Below are 20603 nucleotides of genomic sequence, written 5' to 3' on the forward strand. Positions count from 1 at the left end.
TAGGCATCGCTCGGACTCCTCCACCGATTCAACTTCCCCAGCGTCCCCTTTGTCTCCACGTTCATCCCAGTCTCAGGAGGAGGACGGGCCAAAGACGCCGACCCCTTCTCAAAATGACGTTGAGCTAACGGGGCCTCATTATGGAGGGACAGAGTGTCGAGGGGGGGCACAGTATGGTGACGCCATCAGTCAAAGCTTCCATTCGCAGCGCCTCAAGCTTCGCTACTCTGTCGACAGGTGACGCGGAGCTCCCGTTCGCAGACAGTAACAGCAGTGGCCAAAGCAGTGTGAGGGAGGTGCATGTGTGCAGGGTCAGCAAAGCCAGCAGTGAACATAATTTGGGGAATGTGACTCCCACCACTCATCCAAGTGCTGACTCAGAACTAGGCTTTGCCGAGTCAGTGGTGGAGGAAGTAAGCAAGATACTAAGCAGTTTGGATGAAAGTACCCTGAAGAACACTGAGGATAATGCGGTTAATCAGACCTCGCTGTCGACATTTAAAATCTCCCTTTCCAAGCCAGATGAGAGCCCAAAGTCACCGAACTTAACCTCTATAAGCTTAGCATCAAAGAAAGCATCCGTGAAAGTTGGAGAGAAGGGGCACAGCACGGCCCTGAGGGGAATAACTTTAGGCTCTCGGTCGTCCACCTCGCACCTCACCACAACCCAACAGCAAGGCAAAGACTCCCCGGACGAAGAAGTGGAAAACAAGAGGAGGGGTCAGGTGTTCTCTTGGGACACTGTAGCCACGGAATGGAGCCCATCACCCGAGAAAGAGCAAGTGCCGAGAGGGAATTCTCCTGTCCAACTCCACAAAGCCATATGGGTGGAAACATACCTGGGAGAAGAGGAGGGGGGGGGGAGGGGGAGGGAGAGAAGGATATATCAAAACAGAGGGAGGAATGCTTCAGAGCAGACTCGCCTCCCGTGCTGGCTATACCTGTCACAGTCATTCCTGAAGACGACTCAGTCCCCCAGTGCGCACCCTGCCCCTCCACCCCCTCGGAGACTTTGCCGTCCAGTGGCAGCTGGCCAGAGTCGGCCATCTCCTTGGCACCGACTACAGCGGAGTTCCAAACAACCTTATCACAGCCGGAGGAGCCTGCCACTGGCACAGGCTCAAAGCAAAGTTTAGGTCAGGAGAAACGCAGATCGAAAGAAAATCGTGTTACGCGGAAGACTGTGAATCTGCCTTCCAAAAATAAGGCTTTTGCCCACAAGGTGCTCGTTAGCCCGGAGCCAAGTTTGGATGGGAACGAAGCAACGGAAGAGGAGCTCAGCGGAGATTCAACTACAAAGACTTCAGATGCAACAGAAGTGAAGCCGTGAGTATCTGTCTGTTTAATATTCTGTGGTTACTCTTTAATAGTCCCTTTGATCCTGGGGGGGAGAGCTAAAAGAGCTAAGCCTGAATGCAACCTGAGCTCTGAGTTCCCATGCTCCCTTATACCAGAGGAGAACAATACAGAGCAAACCTGCACTGAGACACTGAAATATTCATGTATAGTACATCTAATCATACTAACAGTGACATGTGTTTTCTAAAGTGTTCTGCAGTACCTTTCCAATTCCTAACATGTATGTGCTACTTACTGAGCAATACATGTCAGGATTATTTTCATTTGAAATTAAGGTCACCTTTGCTGTGTTTACCTATGGTGTGCATTCACTACCTGAAGAAGTTAGTCATTAGAAAACTTGACAAGCAACTGGCGACTACTGCCTGCACACTTTTGTTTGACTTTAGGGTTACATGGTTACACTGAGACACATGCCTATAGAGAAAAGGCATGGCATACATACATATTTCAAAAGAAAAAATGATAAATAGGCGTGTGACTACAGTAACATCCTATACATTTTTGAGTTACTGTGCAGTCCAGGTCCATGGCAGATGGTCGTGTCTGAAAAATACCTGAAGACTGATTTATAGTTTCAGAGCAATTTTTTTACAGAGCTGAAGTTTCACAACACACGGTTTCAGCAGCAGTTTCTCTTCTGCCTTTGAGTTTGAAATGGAATGAAGTCCCAAGTTTAAACTCTCTTAACACCAAAAAATGTTTAAAATAAAGGAACATTTTGCCATTTTGAGAAATACATTACATGTTTTCTGTACAGACGTGAGAGTTGTATCAATCCTCTCATCTAACTCATTTCCCAGAGTGTCAAACTATTCCAAGTTATTTCATTTGCATACAGATTAATCTAAAATATGTCGATTAATGTCTCTCACTCTTTCTTCCCTCTGTCCCCCTCTCTCTCTCTCTCTCTCTGGTAGAAGAGAGCGAGAGAGAAAGGAGAGCAGGACAGAACGGGAGGTAAAGAGAGAGAGAGCAAAACGAGAGCTTGGGGGTGGGAGAGGGGAGGAGAGCAAGGAGATCGAGAGAGAGAACGATCGTCCATCTCCTCTAAAGATACCCTCTCATCGCATCTCTCTCCTCTCTCCCTCTCTCTCTCTCTCTCTCTCTCTCTCTCTCTCTCTCCCTCTCTCTCTCTCTCTCTCTCTCTCTCTCTCTCTCTCTCTCTCCCTCTCTCTCTTTTTTTCTCTCTCTCTCTCCCTTTAGACTGGCAAGCCTCCGAAACAACAACAATGTTGAACTTAAGGAAGCCGACCCTGAGCCATTATCAACAACAGATGACACTACACACTCTGACACACAATCTCCTGAACTCCTAGTTAAAGTAAAATCTGACTCTGAGGCCTCTGACTTTGATAATACTTCTGCTACTTCAGACATGTACAGAGAAAAGTCACAAGCAGTGGGATCTGGGGTAAGAAGCCAAGGAACTAACCAGGCTACATCCTCTAAACGAGGGGTTAAAGCAGCAGCAGAAAGTCGGCATACCACAGCAAGTGGAGCAAAGCCCCCATCCCCAGCAGCTGGCAACAAAGCCAAAAATGTGACAACAAAGGCTAAGGCCTCCACAGAGAGCACAAAAGTTGGAAATTCCATTGATATGCCACCACAGAGGAAACCTAGCAATGATAAAACAGCTTCTATGTTATTGACGTTAAAAGACCAAAGCACCAGCGGTCCCTCAAGTCCAACTGGATCAAAGTCTAAAATACCCAAAAGGTCAGCATCAGATGCTGAGGTGAAATCACCAGTGACACCAGATAAAACATCAGTGACTGATTCCTCCGGGTCAGTGGTCACTTCCAAACTGCAGAAACAACCCAAAACTAAAGAAGCTTTGAAATCTCCGGTGACTACAACCAGACCAAGCAGGAAACAAAGTTTTGAAGAAGCCAAGGAAGTGAAAGCTCTGTCTGGAAACATTTCTCCCACAAAAACAACACATCAGACAGGAACAATGGTTATTAAAGAAAAGTCTGACGAGGTCAGTGACCTGGTAAATGGTGTGAAGAAAGACCACGAGGAGAGTGGTATTAAAACAGAACACACACCTGACAGGGAAGGCATGGATGTAAAAAAACAAGGGCAAAACTGTCCGGAGAATAATGCCTCCTCGGCATCAAAGAGTCGGTTGCCCATTTCATCTCCGACAAGAAAGAGGAACGTTGAGATAACTCAAACAAGTGGCACCAACTATAAAAAAATGACACATGGTCAGACAGATTCAAAAATATCCGAGACTGTCCAGAAGCAGAATCCAGAGCAGCAAGATGTAACTCCTGGCGAGAGACCTGGTAGTGAGACACCACCCCCACTGCCTGAAAGTCCTAAGAAAGGTAAGGACTGTAAGATCACAACATGCTGTATGCTAAAAAGTTCCGGAACTGTTTATACCGTCTTTATACAATAACCCTCATAAAACCACAAGATGTTGTTTTTACACTTACGAGTCTGTTATAACATGTAAACTACTGATTTTTAGAGTTTTGATATATTTATTTATTTTGTTAGCTTTAGAGGTGTCTGTTTTTAAGTAAGCTAACCATCTGCTTGCTCCAGCTTCATATTTACCACACATACAGTATATATCTAACGCTCGGCAAGAAAGCAAATAAGCATATTTCCAAAAATGTCAAACTACTCGTTTAAGGTGAGGACATTTTTTGTCATTCAAGATTGTTTTTTGTTGTTGTATTACAAATGTTTGTGCGTGTGTTACCAACAGGAAGCATGCTGTCAACCAGACCATCCAAATGCCTCTCTAAGAGAAGCATTAGCCATGAAGAGAGTGACACACCCAACGCGTGTGTCTCTCCACCTCCCACAAAGCAAGAGAAAACCGCGTCACCGAGCTTCTCCAAACAGAGCGACATCAAACGCCACAACAGTCCAGTAAAGGATTCAGCTGCTCCCCCATCGTCTGTAAGCAAGCTTCCTAAAAGGAGTCAGAGAAGCCCCAACAAAGTAACATCCATAAAACTTTCACCAACCGAGATTTCTGCAAGCACATCCACATCTAAACAGGAGGAAGTGAATCAGAACACTTACGGAGAGACCGCTGTCAAAGCATCTGAGAGTGTCATAGTAGATCAATTGAAAGACAAATCCAGTGGTGACATATTTATGTTTGAGTCTCTGTCTCTAAAGGAACAAGAGCGTGCAATAAAACTCAAGGACAATCAGTCAATTAAAAGTGAAAACAAGCTGGAAAACAAAGTAACAAAACAAGTAAAGGAGAGCATAACCAGTCCTGCAACTGAGGATGTTTCAAAAATCCAACAAATACAAAACAATGATGCGATTATTACCAAAAACACACAAGTTAAAGTTACACCAGTTACAGGCCCAGGGGCTGAGGTATTGCCTAGCTATGATGTTGCCAAAGAAAGTCCATCTCAGTCACCTGTTACTGATGCAGAAGTTACTGATGCAAAAGTTGAGTGTCAACCTAAGAAATCTCACATTCAAAGTGGCAACACCACACAGAAACAAGAAACAGCGTTATCACCAAAGATTTGTCCAGAAGAAGTAAAAGAGAAAGACATTTTAGAGACAACACAGCTAATAAGGAACAGAAAAACAGATTTAATCCAGAAGAGAGGCCTTCCAGTGCCAAATTCTGCCTTGTTGGCTAAAGACACAATACCAGCTTGTGAGGATGTAACTGATATGTCAGCCAAACCTGTTGTGGTTGGCAGCACTGACTGTGAAATAAGGACCCACTCTGAGAAGGAAGGTGTTGTGACTGGTAGTGTTTCCCTTGAAGAAACAAATAAGGTCACGTCTAAGGAATATAATAGCAGAAATAGTATTCCTGCTGAATCGGCCTCAAAAGACCAAGATGCTGATCCAAAAGATGTACTTTCAGCCACTTCCATTGCTGTTGGTGCTAACCTGGCCAGTACAGAGCAGCAAAATGAGTTATTGAAGGATCAAACCAAAAATACTATTCTTAAAAATGATAGATTGCCCACATTAAGCAGAGATTTAGTAAATGATTTTGAGGTAAAGGAGAAGAGTGAAGAGGAGGCTGGCAGGAAACCAGCAGAGGCTCTGGACATTCATACAGAAGCTGTGAGTGTTTGTGAATTGGCCAAGAATGTTGAAAATCAGCCGGACAAAGAGCCTCTTTTACGGGCACGAGAATGTGAAAGACATGAGAAAGACTCAAAACCAAATGAAAAGCTGAATGACTCAGCGGAAGAAAGCGCTGACTCACAGAAGAGCTGCGAGAAGGAGCTCAAGGGCATAACTATCGTGGATGAAGCAGAGAAAGATGTTATAAAATCACAGAAGCCATTAGAACTGTCATCAGGGGAGAAATGTTTACGGCCTGACGCAGAGGAGGGACCGCAGACGGTAGTTACGGATGCCCTGAAAGAGAAGAAGGCAGAGCAAGCAAGAAGTGCACTCCATGAAAACACAGCCAGTGTTGTTGATACAAAGCAGGAATGCGAGATCCTCCTAAAAGAAAAGGCAGAGAGTGGTAATCAGGAAAAAGATGAGCAGATGAAGACTTTAACCGTGGAACCCAAGGATACCAAAGTGATTCTAACCAAAGATGAGAAGGTCAAGGATAAGGAAGTAAATCAGGAGGAAAAACACGCTGACGACATAAAGAAGCGTCAAACTCCAGAACTAAAAGCCGGAACCACTAAAACAACTTTTACTAAAGAAGAGAGTGAAACAAAGGATTTACCTAATGAGATTTCAAATGACACTGCTGACTCTGAAGTTAGGAGCCATATGGAACAGAAGACCTTAATTGCTGGAAACCAAGATGAGGGCATTAAAGAAACAGCGGAGAATGCTTTGAGATCAGCAGAATCCAAATGTCCAAATGCTGACCTAGAACAGCAACTTGAGTCAGAAAAAGCTCCAGAGAAGACAACAGAAAGCCAAGTTTTAAAAAAGGATACAACTCAAGAACTAAAAACAGTAAGCAGTGACACCCAGAGTCCTGAAGGTACTAAAGATAAGACTGACGCAAAGGATTCACCAATCAAGAGTTTGGTGAATGAGACTGCAATTGTTCATTCTAAAAGTGAAGATAGCATACAACAAGACCATATGTCCATAATTGGTAAAGATCAACATGAGGACATAACCAAACCAGATACAAGCAAATCAACAGAATCCAAACGTCCACATACTGACCTGAAACAGGAAGCGGTAAAAGCTAAAACAGAAGCTCCAGAGAAGAAATCACAAAGCCAAATTCAAAAACTAAAGGATGTAAGCACCCACATTCAGAGTGCAGAGGGAGCTAAAGAGAAGACTGAAACAAAGGATTCATCAGTAAGGAGTCTAGTGAATGAGACTGCAATTATGAATTCTAACAGTGAAGTTTGCCCCCAACAAGACCAGATGTCCACACTTGTTAGAAACCAAGATGCAGACTTTGCAAAACAAGAGAAAAACAAATTAACAGAATCCAATTGTCCAAATTCTAACCTGGAACAAGAACCACAGACAGTAAGAACTAGTGAAGGTACTACAGAAAAGACTGAAACAAAGGATTCATCAGTGAAGAATTTGGTGAATGAGACAGAAACTGCGAACGCTAACTCTGAAGTTAGCAACCAACAGGATCAGAAGAGTATAATTGTTAGAGATCAACATGAGGACATAACCAAACCGGATACAAGCAAATCAACAGAATCCAAACATCCACATACTGACCTGAAACAGGAAGCGGTAAAAACAGAAGATCCAGAGAAGAAATCACAAAGCCAAATTCAAGAACTAAATGATGGAAGCACCAAAATTCAGAGTGTGGTTGGATCTAAAGAGAAGACTGAAACAAAGGATTCACCAATAAAGAGTCTGGTGAATGAGATTGTAATTGAGAATGCTAACTCTGAAGTTAGCACCCAAAAGGACCAAAATCTCTCAATTGTCAAAGATGAACATGGGAAGGTTAAGAAACCAGAGAAAAAAACTGATCAATCCACAGATTTCAAAGCCCCAGCTGCTCTGCCAATTGTTTTCACAACTGAAAAAGCAGCTAGTAAAACTGATAAGAAGCTGAAGAAAAGAAAAGAAATTCGAGCGAGTCTTGAAGTTGAAAATAAAGTGACGAAGCAGGAAGATCAGCAGACAAAGGCATCAAAGATAGATGCCAAGCAAGAGTCGAAACGCATTTTCGTAGAAGATGCATCTAGCAAAATAGGTAGCGGAGAACAAGAAGACAAGCCTTCTGTTGTTCCAGATAAAGTAGTTCATAGCACTGATGCTCAGAAGAAGGATGAAGACACCAGAGAAAAAACTAAAACAGACAGCAGTTTGAAACAGGAACTGCAGACTTCAAGAGAAAAGAAAACCATAAACCTCGTCGATCCACAGAAGCCTGCAAAGCCAGCGCTCAATGGCAGTTTGTCTCTTTCTGCAACATCTCAAAGTCTTCAGCTAAAGAAAGAATCTCCTTCGAGCTGGTTGGATGTCGAGCATCAAAAACAGAAGAAGGAACATAAGAGAAGACTAAATGTGTCAGCCAGTGAAGATGAATCTCTTGAGCCTGATGACTTTGATGATTTATGCAGGAACATTAAGGAGGGCAGCATTCCGTTCTCACACCCTCCAAAGAGGCATATTCGGAAAAAGTCCCCGTCCCCACCTTTCTCCATGCCGGCCATCAAGGAGGACCATTTTGAAAGAACGTTTGATCCAGATCAATTCCAGTTCGGCTTAAGAAAAAATGGCACAGGTTTTAGGGATCTTTCCCCGGCGATGATGATTAAACAAAAAGCAGCTATTAGGGAAGGACGGACCCTGGAAAAACGCTTGCAAGATACTTCTGGAGACAAAATGAAATCACTTGATGAGGTGGAAGGAAAAGATGGAGTCAAAGAGGGAACAAATATTGAAGCAGGAAAAGAAGAGGAACATAACGGAGGAGAGCCTGGGAAGCTGACGTCACGACTTGAAAGGATGTCCATCCTCTCTAGCTTACTGAGTTCTCCTCGGTCCTCCAGGAAGACCAAACAGGAAGCTGCCTCCGCCTCAAATAGCTCACTTTCTAACCAACGACAGGGCCTGTCCTCACTTGGAGAGGGAGTCGATGACTCACCTCTGCCTGCAGATAAAAAGGGTGTGAAAGGTTTAGATCAAGGCTCACTTGTGGGTGGTGGTATAGGTGCAGTTAGTGAGTCAGCACTCAACCCCACCTCTCCTCCTCCTCCTCTGCACATGTTCTCGGAGATAAAACTGCCTGATCATTTAGAGAAGTACCTCAAAAAGAACAAATCAGAGTCTGAGGCCTTGAAGAGCTCTACAATGACAAATACAACGAAACTGAATCCTGAGGGAACTGTGATGGACTCGACAGCAGTACCAAATGTAGATGTGAGCCTGAAGGGCCCTGAAGAAGTGCTTCCAACCAGCAAAAACAGCCAGCAGACTTCTCAAAATGGACTAAATACTTCTACGCCTAAGGTAGGAATTTCAATATTTAAACTTCAGTAATTGTGATTTCAGTTCAGTTTTTCACTTTAACTACTTAGTATTTAGAAAAAAACCAGCCCAAAGCCTGAATGGGTTTTTGATCTATGCTTTTACACAATACAAAAGCGTTGACATTTCCTAGTTTATTTCCATGGAGATATGTCTCAGTCTCATATCCTGTTCTTTTGTTTTGTGGTGCTGTTGCAACAAAGACTGAGCACGGGATCAAAGGTGCATGTCCTCCTTCCAGCATTTTGCACAGGAAATCTTTGCCAAGATCAGCTAAAGCTCAACTGTCACGTCACAACAAGATATTTACATCATTATGCAAATAAAGCAGGACTATGCAAAGAAACGTGTTTGTGTTTGGATGAACACAGTGTGCATTATAAGTTTTCATTTTCTCAGACCCGTGGCATTACTAGACACTTCTTCCAACCAAAAGGTTTATTAGCTCAACTAATTAGATTAGATATAAATCCGCATATGAAGTTGGCTGTAATGAATAAATGGTAAAATAAATATCTAATGGATATTAAGTAATGGATGGTTTGAATAATTAGCTAAAAGTAATAGATAAATATTTGAAATAGTTTGCTAAAAGATTCAAATGAACACATTTGGAACATGACAGTTGGTGATAAATAGTTCTTATTTCTAGAAATGATTCGCCTCTGAAGACGCTAACAGATGAAGTCAGATCTGAGGACTGAAGTCATATTTATAAAGCACAGGTTCAAGTTCATAATCAAAATATTACATTTCCTCTCAGATCCCTGCTGTAAGAGGGTTCCACAAAAGGCCTGGAAAGGTATGATTATTGTTATTTACTTGCAACTTTTTTATAATGCTTTGTGTCAATAATGCATGGTTTACTGCTACATATTTTAATAAAATGACTATTGGAATCCAGATTGTCGTACATGAACAAGCTCAGTTTGGAGGGCAGTCGTTTGAACACTACTGTGATGTAGAGGATACCACCACGATGAAGCTGTCCCCTGTCATCTCGGTCCGAGTCATCAGAGGATGGTAAGGGTCTTCAATAAACATTCCCGTTAAACTGAAGGTTTGATGCTGGTGATCACAAGTGTCACTAAAACCTGCTGATACAATATAATCTGATGACTAATATAATATAATTTGTATTTCAGATCCATCCCACGTGTTTTCTGTTTCTCTTTGCCCTTATAAGGATGTATATTATGGAGCCTTCCACAGAGCTGTTTAATGTCTCCTTTAGCTATCCATAAACAAAATAGGTTTCAGAGTTTTGGTGATGTAATGATACGACTCTCTTTTTCTTTAGCTGGCTCCTCTATGAAAAACCTGGCTTCCAGGGTCGTATCATTGCCCTTGAGGAAGGTCCTACAGAGCACATAGTGAATATGTGGGCAGAGGAGGGAACTCAGACGACACTAGACCAGACGGGACAGCCTGTACCAACAACACCTATGGTCATAGGTTCTATGAGACTGGCAGTTAGAGTAAGTTAACCTGTCATACCTTTAAAATATTGTTATTGTTACTTATTAAAAACTGTCTAGTAACAAAAGCTGTTATCAAATGCTTTCTCATATTTGTACTGTAAATGTTGCCAATTTTAGACTGTATTTTATGTAGATTTAACATTATAAAAGTTTGGCAGTATAAAGTATAAAACAAGTTTTTGTATTACTCAAAGTTACTCAGTACTTTGGTAATGGATTGGCACTAAAAACCTTTCAAATGCCCGGTTACCCAGCCTTATTTGTAAAGATGACTTAAAATTCTCACACAATTGTATTCTTTATTTTGTTTTTTATAGGACTATAGCATACCCCAAATTGACCTGTTTGCAGATGTAAATGGGATGGGAAGGATGATATCTTACTGTGACGACACTGTAGAGATTGGCTCCTACAGGACTCCACAGACCACTGGCTCCATCAGGGTTCAATCTGGAGTGTAAGTTGAGCTCATGACTCATTTAAAGTAATGTGGAATGTATGTAAACTAGGTTGTTGCATTATGGAAACATCTTTAAGTTTCATTGTTGGTGGCAACGCTGCTACTAAGTCAAGTCAAGTCAATTCCTCTGTGTGTGATACAAACAGGGAGATCGAAAAGCCGTTTCTCACAGTCCCAAAAATAAAGAATATCAATATATACATATATGTACATATACATACACACACCTGAGCACCCACTTATATACAGTGTATATATATATATATATATATATATATACAGTACCAGTCAAACGTTTGACTGGTACTGTATATATTCATACACATATATACATATACACACAAAGCAGTATATTAAAAAAAGAAGGCACAACAATAAATATATATTCTACACACAACTTTGGACAGGACATGGGTGTAAGTCCAGTCTAGTAGACTAGACTTCTAAATAGATGTCTATGAAGAAATGCATGCTGCAGCCTAGAGCTTGTGATTGTCAGCTGATGCTGATTATTGGTGGTTCACTTACTTACATTTTTCAGCTAGTGTAGAGATAAAGTACTTTATTTGGTCCTTTCATCGTGTAATAGGATGAGAGAGATTTGCCTCTTCAAAGCACTGTGAAGAAATAAGTCACTAAATGGAAATGATCTCCCTTCCCTTCCTCCATTCTGTTTCCTCCCCCTCTCTCCCATGCTGTCTCTGTGTCTTCAGCTGGCTGGTGTACAATGAGCCAGGGTTTGGAGGTTTGGTGGCTGTGCTGGAGGTTGGGGAGTTTCCCTGCCCAGAGTCCTGGGGTTTCCCTGAGCCCTTCATTGGCTCTCTCAGACCCCTCCGAATGGTAGACTACATGAAGTATATGATATATGTTTGCACTATACTGTCATTTTGTAAATTGTCTTGGTCTGATAAATGTGTGTCTCTTTATTTCAGGGACCAATAAGGGTGGACCATCCTCATGAATTAAAGGTGTGTTCTGCATTGCAAATATCTGCTGTTTATATAAAACACACACATGTTGAAGTGTCAACACAAAGTCTTACATGTGACTTTTGTTAACTATCCATAAGATAATATATTTAAGGGGCAAAGGATGGTGGATGGATGGTTTTTGGTTGGACAAAGCTAGGACATTTGGAGACATCACTTTATACACTAAACAATTCATTATGAAAATAATCATTATCATACATTAAAAATGTAGTTAGGAAGCTGACAACAAAGCCTAACATTATTTTCAATGTAAATAGTAATAACCCCATAGCAGTGGTTAATTTAAAATAGTTTACACCTGGAACCATCGTACAGGAACTGAATGTAGTTCCTGGTTTCACAAAAGGTTGTTGTTCCTGTGAAATGCCCCATACATTTCCTCGAGAAAGCGCAAACAAATAAATCTGCATGTCCAACACTTTTCCTGTGTACCTCCTGTTTGCTACGAAAACCTTGAGAAAAATAAGGAATAAAGAATTCTTTATTTATAAAGAGTTCCTTCATTATTTTTTGGCATTTGTTGCTGTAATACTTATTTCAAGTGCGCCCCTACCCCATGTTCTAAATAGGACTAAAACATTCATGCTTTCTGACCAGAAGAAATACATGATGTATTTGTTAACACAAAATATACCTGCTGTTTACAGTGTATGGAGAAGTTGTGGCGCATTTCAGCCTCTTGTGGCCAAAATGAATATTACAACAACATTCACCTGTTTTCATAGATGATATTTCTTTTACATAGAACAATTATCCTGGCATAACTTTTTATTTTCACATGACTAAACTTATTTCCCCGAGCTGTTTCACAGATAAGTATTTTTTAAAGCACTTAGAAAGATTATCCTGGCAATTAGCTGAGTGAAAACTATTTAGATCAGACATAGAAAATGGATCACCGGAAGTCATTTTTTCTCACCTGCCTCTCAGGGCTTGCGTAGCTGCTGATATGTCACTGTAATTTATAGAATGATTGTCTACCTTATGACAGAAATTAGCCAAAAAACATACATACGGTAGGGACACGCAGACACACATCTAAGGCCTGTCTTAACAACTACCGCTCATCTTTAACTCCTTTCTCTCCTTCTTTCACCCAGGCCTTAGTGTTTGAGAAGCCCAACTTTGATGGAGAGTGCACAGAGGTCGACAGTGATGTGTACAAATTACAAGAAGAGATGGAAGGGGAGAAAACGGGCAAACCAGACGAGAACAAGAAGACATTGTCTACAGTGGGGTCTATAAAGATACTTGGTGGTCTGTAAGTATCTGTTTGAGTTAATAGATGCAGGGGGGTGGTCATCGCCATCAACAGCCAAAGACGATTTGCCGATCATCTTTGTTCCGCAGGCAGCAACCCATTAGGATATTTTGTCTTCCTAAAATCAAATTATAAATCACAAGCGGGTTCAAATTCTCGCTCAACAGAAGGAAGAAGCTCATTTGCCAAAATCAAAGTTTTTATCCGGCAAGTTTGGTGATGTTTGGACAAAGCGTCATTGATTTATGGCAACATTTGCGACATGCACATGTTTGAAAGTGTTTTATTGCTATGAAACATATCCTGTGAGTTTGGTAATGATTGGTCCGACAGTTGTTGACTTTAGTCTCTTTATGTGCTGAGCCATCTCAACAAGCGGGTTGATACTTTTATTGAGTGGTTCTCATTGTGCTTTTCTAAAAATGCAAACTTGTAAAAGATGGTTCAAAGAAATTGTGAATTATTTAGTGATATTTCTTTGTTTTGTCCTTGCAGCTGGGTGGGCTATCAAGAGGCAGACTTTGAAGGGCAGCAGTACATCCTGGAGGAGGGGGAGTATCCTCACTGCAGTGACTGGGGAGGGCTGGAGGATGGGCTCCTGTCACTTCGGCCTGTATGCACAGTAAGTATCACCTGCAATATTATTGACACGTTGAATCTGCCAGATTTCTTATTTGATCTTGTTTCTCTGATCCTGCTGATTCTCAATGAACTGGAACTCTAAAATACTTTGTTTGAAGTGAGAGAAGTGGCTTTTTAACTTTCTAATCATTTCACTGTATTGTCTTCCCTAGGATTTCATGTCCCCTCACATTAAACTGTTCAGTGAGCAGCACTTTGATGAACTGGGGCTTAGTGTGGACTTACTGGGTCCCGTACAAAACATGGAGAACGTCAGCCATGGTGTCAAAACTCAGTCTGTCAACGTCATGGGTGGAGTGTAAGTCAACAAACAAACAAACAGCCTCATAAAGTTACAATTCATAGAGAAGGAGGGAAACATTTTGACTGTGTGTTGTCCATTATATTGAAATATTATATTATCTTGTATTATAATATATTGTATTATATTATAGTGTTTGGGTTTGTGCTTCTCAGCCTCCGTACATGAGCGCTCTGTCACTGTTCACACAAACACACACACACATACACACACACACACACTCACACATGTAGAGCCCTACAGGACACAGTTATGAATAATCTTGTGTAATTGATCCATTCGGGTAATTGATACGTCACGTTTGACAAAGGATGAATTAAAGCTAAACATTTCTCGAGGGCAAGTATTTACACTGCTGATATTAATAAGAATAATAGTGCATCTTTAGTTACTATTAAAGATATACATTACAAGCTTCTTTTCAAAGTTTCAGCAAACAAAAGTAGGTTGTAGTTTGATCCAGGCGCAGCACGTAACAGTTTGTGTTAAATCAACATCTTAAAGCAACATCATTCTACTGTTTGCTTTACGTCTTCCTCACCAGCTGGATTGTTTTACAGGACTTCCTCTTTTTACAATGCTAGCATGCAGCCCAAGTCAGTGATTAAATCAGAGACAGTGTACAGTAGCATAATATAAACTGTGATTAGTAATGATACTCAGTGTTGTCTGCGTTAATATAGCAAAATAGAAAAATCCTTTAGTATATGAGGTGGTAAGACACTATAACATATTAACATAGTATGATATAGTACAGTTGGAACATTTTAACATATCGCCAACCCTAATATATAGAGTATATATATAAAGTAATATAATATAATTAAGTACAGTATAATATGATATATAACAAAAGTAATAATAATACTACTATAGTATGAAATAAATAGTACCTATAGTATAATATATAGGGACATCTAGCAGAGTATATAAATACATCAGTGCACCAGAGAGTCGATGGAGAGGCAGGACGATGAGAGACGTTGTGTTTGTGTCCCTGGCAGGTGGGTGGGCTTTGAACAGCCTGGATTCAGTGGAGAGCTCTACGTCCTGGAGAGAGGCCTGTATGCAAACCCAGAGGACTGGGGGGCGCAGAACTTCAAGATCTCATCCATCCAGCCGGTCTTCCATGTAAGACACGATGTGTGGGATCAGTTAAAAACTTATTGCTGATCAGGTGTCTTCTTAAGAACAGCTGAATTAGAGGGGATTTAAAATGATGAACTCTGTTAGAGCAAAGCTTATGTTAATACCTCCCTCCTCTCTGTTTTATAGGACATACTGATGGAAACAACTAAATTCAAGGTATCATCCCTCCGTTCTAAATTTCATAGAAACAGATTGTTCTGCTCCGGCTGGGTCACTAAGTTGTGTTTTTATATGTGTTACAGATGCAGCTGTATTCTGAGCCAGACTTCCAGGGAAGGCTGGTGGCTCTGGAGGACAGCGCAGCAACTCTGGATGAGGACTTCATACCTAAGTCCTGTAAGGTGCTGGCTGGCAGGTAGGCACAGCTCAACTGGCAACAAACACTACCTGCAGCTGTCAATGACATTCTGGGTATAAGAGGCTTGACTTGGCTTAAGAGTGAATGCTGTATTTAATTGGCACCAAACTTAAAAAACATACTTTTACTAGATGGCAACCTTTTTTTGTGTTTAAATTTCACATGCATCTCTTTAGTTGGAGAACCTTGGTTCCAACAAGCCCTTTTCGAAACGCACTGAATACACTGCAACATTTGGGGGACACAAGTTTCTATGATACAATGGTAGAAAACACAAATACAATATCCATGGAGTTATGCCTCAATTCCACATCTGTTTACGTATGCAAGTCAACAGGAAGTCCATTCATTCCTATGGGAACCTCCGTGATCTCAGATGTTTTTGGGGAACTATTGCTGGTCCTGAATTTGCTTAGAGAAAAATATAAACTTCTGCAGCAGAATTGAGACTGACCTTGTGCCCTAACTGGGAGTTAGCATTGTGGAAACTGAGCTAAGAGGCTAATCATTCAATTCAGATGCTCGACTATGTTGGTAGTCATATTGTGTAATTGTATAATTAAAAAGAAACTAGTTCAGGTAGTTTAACACGTGAATTTGAGTAATGTTATTTTGTAAAAGAAATATTTGGTTAGATTAGACTTCACCACCTAAATAGATGTTTTAATAACAAATAGGAGAATTAATTATTACATTCATATACATGAATTTCTTTGCAAATATTAATAGATATAATTATATAGAACATCTTGGTGTTAAACACTAGGGGGCGTACTCCGTATATTATACAGAATTGGGTTCCACAATTCAACACTGTGGAAGCGAGGCGTTTGTAAAGCAGTGTACCATCTCCTCTTATAAGAGGTGATGATGCACAGTTATTGTCATTGAAGAACACTAGGACAACAATAATGTGTGTGTACTTGTGTGTGTCTTTCTGTGTCAGCTGGGTGGCATATGAAGGAGCTCAGTTCACGGAGAACATGTATGTGTTGGAGGAGGGACAATACTCCAACACAGAGGCCATGGGCTTCCTGTCCTCAGACTCTACCATTCGCTCCTTACAGACCACTGGACATGTGAGTATTATCCGTCTGCTTGTATGAAACACTATGTGATGCTCACTCTGTATGAAATCATTGTAAGTCATGTGGATGAGATAATAAATGAAACTCTCTGGTCTTTTTGTTCAGGAGCTTTCTCTGCCCTCCATCATCTTGTTCAATAAGGCGGGCTGCAGAGGTCGCAGAGCGGTGTTGACACATGGAGCTTTGAACCTGCTGCAGGCAGGCCTGGACACACGCACACGCTCTGTGGTGGTGCAGGGAGGAATGTATGTCACTGGTTTAAAAAACTTCCATTATTATCTTTTTGGGGACATTTGTAGGGACCGGGCGTGATTTAAATGGACAGAAATTACCAGCCGCATTCTCAGCAATCCAAACACCTGCTAATAATTATAATGTTGATTTTACTTGTATAAGTCTTCAGTTGTGAATGAGAGTATACCTTAAATGTATGTAAACTTTGTTTGGGTGGCCATTGAACTACATATTTAAATTAGCAAAGTTTTTCCACTGATGTCTTGAGGAAATGCAAAAGGATCAGTGGAAAGTTCCATTTAAATGTTGATAGAAGAGGAAGGTTTGACAGGGACTCACTCCCTTAAATGATGTTAGCTTCGTTTTCAGAAGTGGACATGTTCTCATTAAGAGCAGTAAACATGTCAACGAAGTGAGAAAGCCACCAAGTCAATTAGAGATGTCACAACTGTAACTCAGGGAGCACAGTTTGAAATGTAAAGACTGTTCATTTGTGATTGTTTTTTCTACATTGTGAAGCAGAACTAACACAGGGCTGTCCTCTCCCTAGGTGGGTGTTGTATGAAGGCAGTAACTTCTGTGGTCGACAGCTGCTTCTCCAGCCAAGTCAAGTGGTTGATTTGTTGAAGTTCAGCGGCATGCAGCGAATAGGATCCCTACGGCCATTACTCCAGGTATGGAAGGAGGGATATGGGCCAGGGTTAATTGATACATTATAGCTGGCCCTAACAAAAACAAACTATATATAAAACTAAAACTAAACCTTTTGTTTATTGGAACAGAATGAGGAATATACTGTATGCTATAAAATACCAAATAAAACACTGTCACAATAATCAAGTCAGATCAAGTCACACGTCTAGTTGTAAAGTACTCTGACATGTATTCATAAATCAAGTCTAACCATGTGCTTTTGCATGTTCCCCTCCATCAGAAGCAGATGTACCTCCGTCTGCGGAACAGGGAGACAGGAGGTGCGATGTCTCTGACAGGAACTCTGAATGACATCCAGCTGATGAGGGTCCAGGCTGTGGAGGAGACAGGAGGGTTTGAGCAGGTCTGGCTCTATCGGGACGGGCAGCTTACCTGCAAGGTACAACATTATACCCACACTACACAATATATAATGCTAGAACACTGACTCACACACAACGTCTGTGGAAACTCTACTGAAGCCCACAGGGACAACAGACAGAGCATTTGCTTCAAAAGTATTTAGGGGAACAAGGCAAGAAGTGTTTGATTTACAAATACTTGTAATGTGGCCTCTAATATTCACCTGATTATCTTCCTCAGCTCTCTGAAAGTGTTGTGGTTGCACTCACTCGCCCTACAGTAACAGTGTCTGTGCCACATTTATATAAATATGTATAGAGGTGGCTGTAGGAAAAGAAATTGGTAACACTTTCTAAGGCGCCCATGTCTATAATACATTATTAAACATACTTAAAATGCATTATAATATTATAACTATAGTTATAAGCACTCATAAATATTCAAAATGCTTTAGAGTTACTTATAATCACAGTATAATGCATTATATCACTATGGGACTTACTATAATAACTATGATCCTTCCTACAAAACAATGTCAGTGATGAGTGATAATTATGAAGTATTATGATATTTGACCTTATAAGTCATAATAAAATGCTTTATTATGTGTTGTGAATATTGTAACTTATATGCAGTGCTATACGCAGATTATAACGTGTGTTACAAAGTGTTAATTTAATTGTATTATTACACAGGAAAAGATTAAAAGTTACATTCAGTGGTTTTCATTGAAACTGGCCTGACTCAATGGTTCCTGTTCCGCAGCACATAAACGACAGAATCACATGAGCATACCAAATAAAACCATCAACGGTTACAGACATTACAAAGATGAGGACCTGAAGTCCTCTTCTCTCTGGCACAGTTATTTTATCTAACTGTGTTCCTGAAAACAAGGGTGTGTTCAAGACAATATGCAAAGCAGGAACAAACATGTATATGACTTTATTCAATCCACTGCTCACCTCGGCCAAAGAGGTGATGTTTTCATTCCCGTTTGTTGTCTGGTTGTCACGATATCTCACAAAGTGTCAATGTAGTTTTGTGGAAAGTTAAGTAATGGGACAAAGTGTTGCTTTTGTAATGTTAACGGGTTTCTTTACATTGCCAAAGTTGTTGTTTTTTTGTTTTTGTTTTCTACAGTTTTGCTAATGCACAAAACTGTATCCCTTTTATTTTGAAGCAGATTCATAGAGATTTGAAACAACTTCTATTCTGAAATAACGCATTAAGTTCAAGTTAAAGTTCAACTTTTTTGTCTTGTGTAATTAAAATACAATGAAATGTTTGTGCTCAGCGGCACGCTCTGTGCGGCACACACCCCCAGACCACAACAGAGAAGAAACATTAAGGTGGGGATTATGGTAACAAAGGGGGAGGCGGATTGTAAGTTTTTTAAACAATATAACAACTGGTTTAACACAGAAAATGAAACAACACTTACTCATTCATCTTCATCCTCACTGACCATGTGCTCTATGTCCCCAGCTGGTTGAGGACTGTTGCCTGGAGACCACAGGCAGTATGGTGATGGAGGGCAGCAGGCTTTGTGTTACCCCGCAGCGAGCCAACGGCAACCACCTGTGGAACATCACCGGCGATGGCCTGGTGCACTGCCACCTGAAACCTGGCCTGGTGCTGGAGGTCAAAGGTCAGATAGCTTTGTCTTAACTTCAACATGTACATGTCGAGTTACATTTTATGGACTAAATTAAAAAGGTTCAACGCTGTCAGTATGTAATTCAGTCAGTAGTATACCAACAGCTCCACCTCCTGGTGCATTGTAGAGGTACAGTGGTGGGAAATATATAAGCAGCCTCACTTACTTCTTTTGTCAAAAGGTTTACTGCTTTGACCACATTATGTATCAAATCATCTTCATTTTTTAAATCCTTTAGGCGAGACACTACATGAACTGGTCAATTTTGAGAGATTGGGCTATTTTCAGGTATTATAGGCCGGTACAGTCCTGGTACAGTCCGGTACTTGGTCCCAATATAAGATTCAGTTACTGATTCAGTTCAGATTCTGGTTACACAGTACCTTGAGGAAGGAGCAGCAGCTGCATGTCAAAACCCACATTTACCCTGTTCACCCTTAATGACCAACTTACCAGTTTAGTGTCAACTGTCTAAAAACTCTGACTTGTGTTTTATTGTCTTAGGTGGTCACCAGTATGACAAGAACCAGGTGATCCTCAACACGTGTGAGGAGAGAAAATTGAACCAAAGGTGGATCTTGGATATCCTGTGAGCCTCCACTCACCAACTCATACTGAACCCTGTGACGCAGCTCCACCGTGGAACCCACAACACAGAGGTTGACCCAGTGACTCAATCACTGCACCTTTATGTAAGGAGGGTAACCATTGACTGGATTGACATTATAACTAAGCTTATAGTGTTGATTGAATGAATGAGTAGTGTATAAATATAGCTTATTTTTTGCCACTTGATTTCGAGCACTATACACCAAAGACTCCATGCAGCCATCTCTATGTTTTCCCTGCGTAAAGTGAGAACTCAGCCCTGTCTCAATGCTGCATACGTCTCTTTACTTTATGGTACTTTTCTACTGGTTCCAATGTCTGTTTTCTGATCATAATGTCAGCAAATATGAATGTATAGTGTATATTGACAGCTGCAATATGAAGTCTGATGTGCCTACACTTTATGAATACTGTTTTCTTCTTGTTACTACCGTAGATCTACTGTTAAGTTTTAATATCTTTTGAGGACTTGATACGTTTAAAAAAATGTCCACAAACTGT

At 40.9% G+C, this 20603-nt stretch overlaps 1 protein-coding gene across 1 annotated transcript; it reads left to right on the top strand.

The window, feature by feature from the left end:
- The first annotated feature begins 754 nt into the window (after positions 1-754).
- crybg1a (crystallin beta-gamma domain containing 1a) lies at positions 755-20248 on the top strand. The gene is made up of 21 exons (XM_029461206.1): positions 755-1326; positions 2566-3695; positions 4085-8793; positions 9575-9613; positions 9716-9834; positions 10112-10289; positions 10610-10749; positions 11466-11592; positions 11685-11720; positions 12845-13005; positions 13501-13627; positions 13800-13945; positions 14953-15079; positions 15224-15253; positions 15340-15452; positions 16402-16534; positions 16649-16788; positions 17328-17451; positions 17712-17870; positions 19322-19484; positions 19998-20248. Exons 1-21 carry the CDS (start codon positions 755-757, stop codon positions 20084-20086), a joined length of 8562 nt encoding a protein of 2853 aa, XP_029317066.1. The 3' UTR covers positions 20087-20248.
- Positions 20249-20603: the final 355 nt, after the last annotated feature.

This window comes from Cottoperca gobio, chromosome 22 (assembly GCF_900634415.1).
Source record: "Cottoperca gobio chromosome 22, fCotGob3.1, whole genome shotgun sequence".
NCBI classification, from domain to species: Eukaryota; Metazoa; Chordata; class Actinopteri; order Perciformes; family Bovichtidae; genus Cottoperca; species Cottoperca gobio.

Bases quoted from the DNA above. Each gene is read 5' to 3' on its own strand.
- crybg1a (XM_029461206.1), top strand. From the start codon at position 755: ATGGAGCCCATCACCCGAGAAAGAGCAAGTGCCGAGAGGGAATTCTCC. The intron at 10,290-10,609 runs GTAAGTTAACCT...TGTTTTTTATAG, and splicing joins CTATGAGACTGGCAGTTAGA to GACTATAGCATACCCCAAAT. The intron at 16,535-16,648 runs GTGAGTATTATC...CTTTTTGTTCAG, and splicing joins CCTTACAGACCACTGGACAT to GAGCTTTCTCTGCCCTCCAT.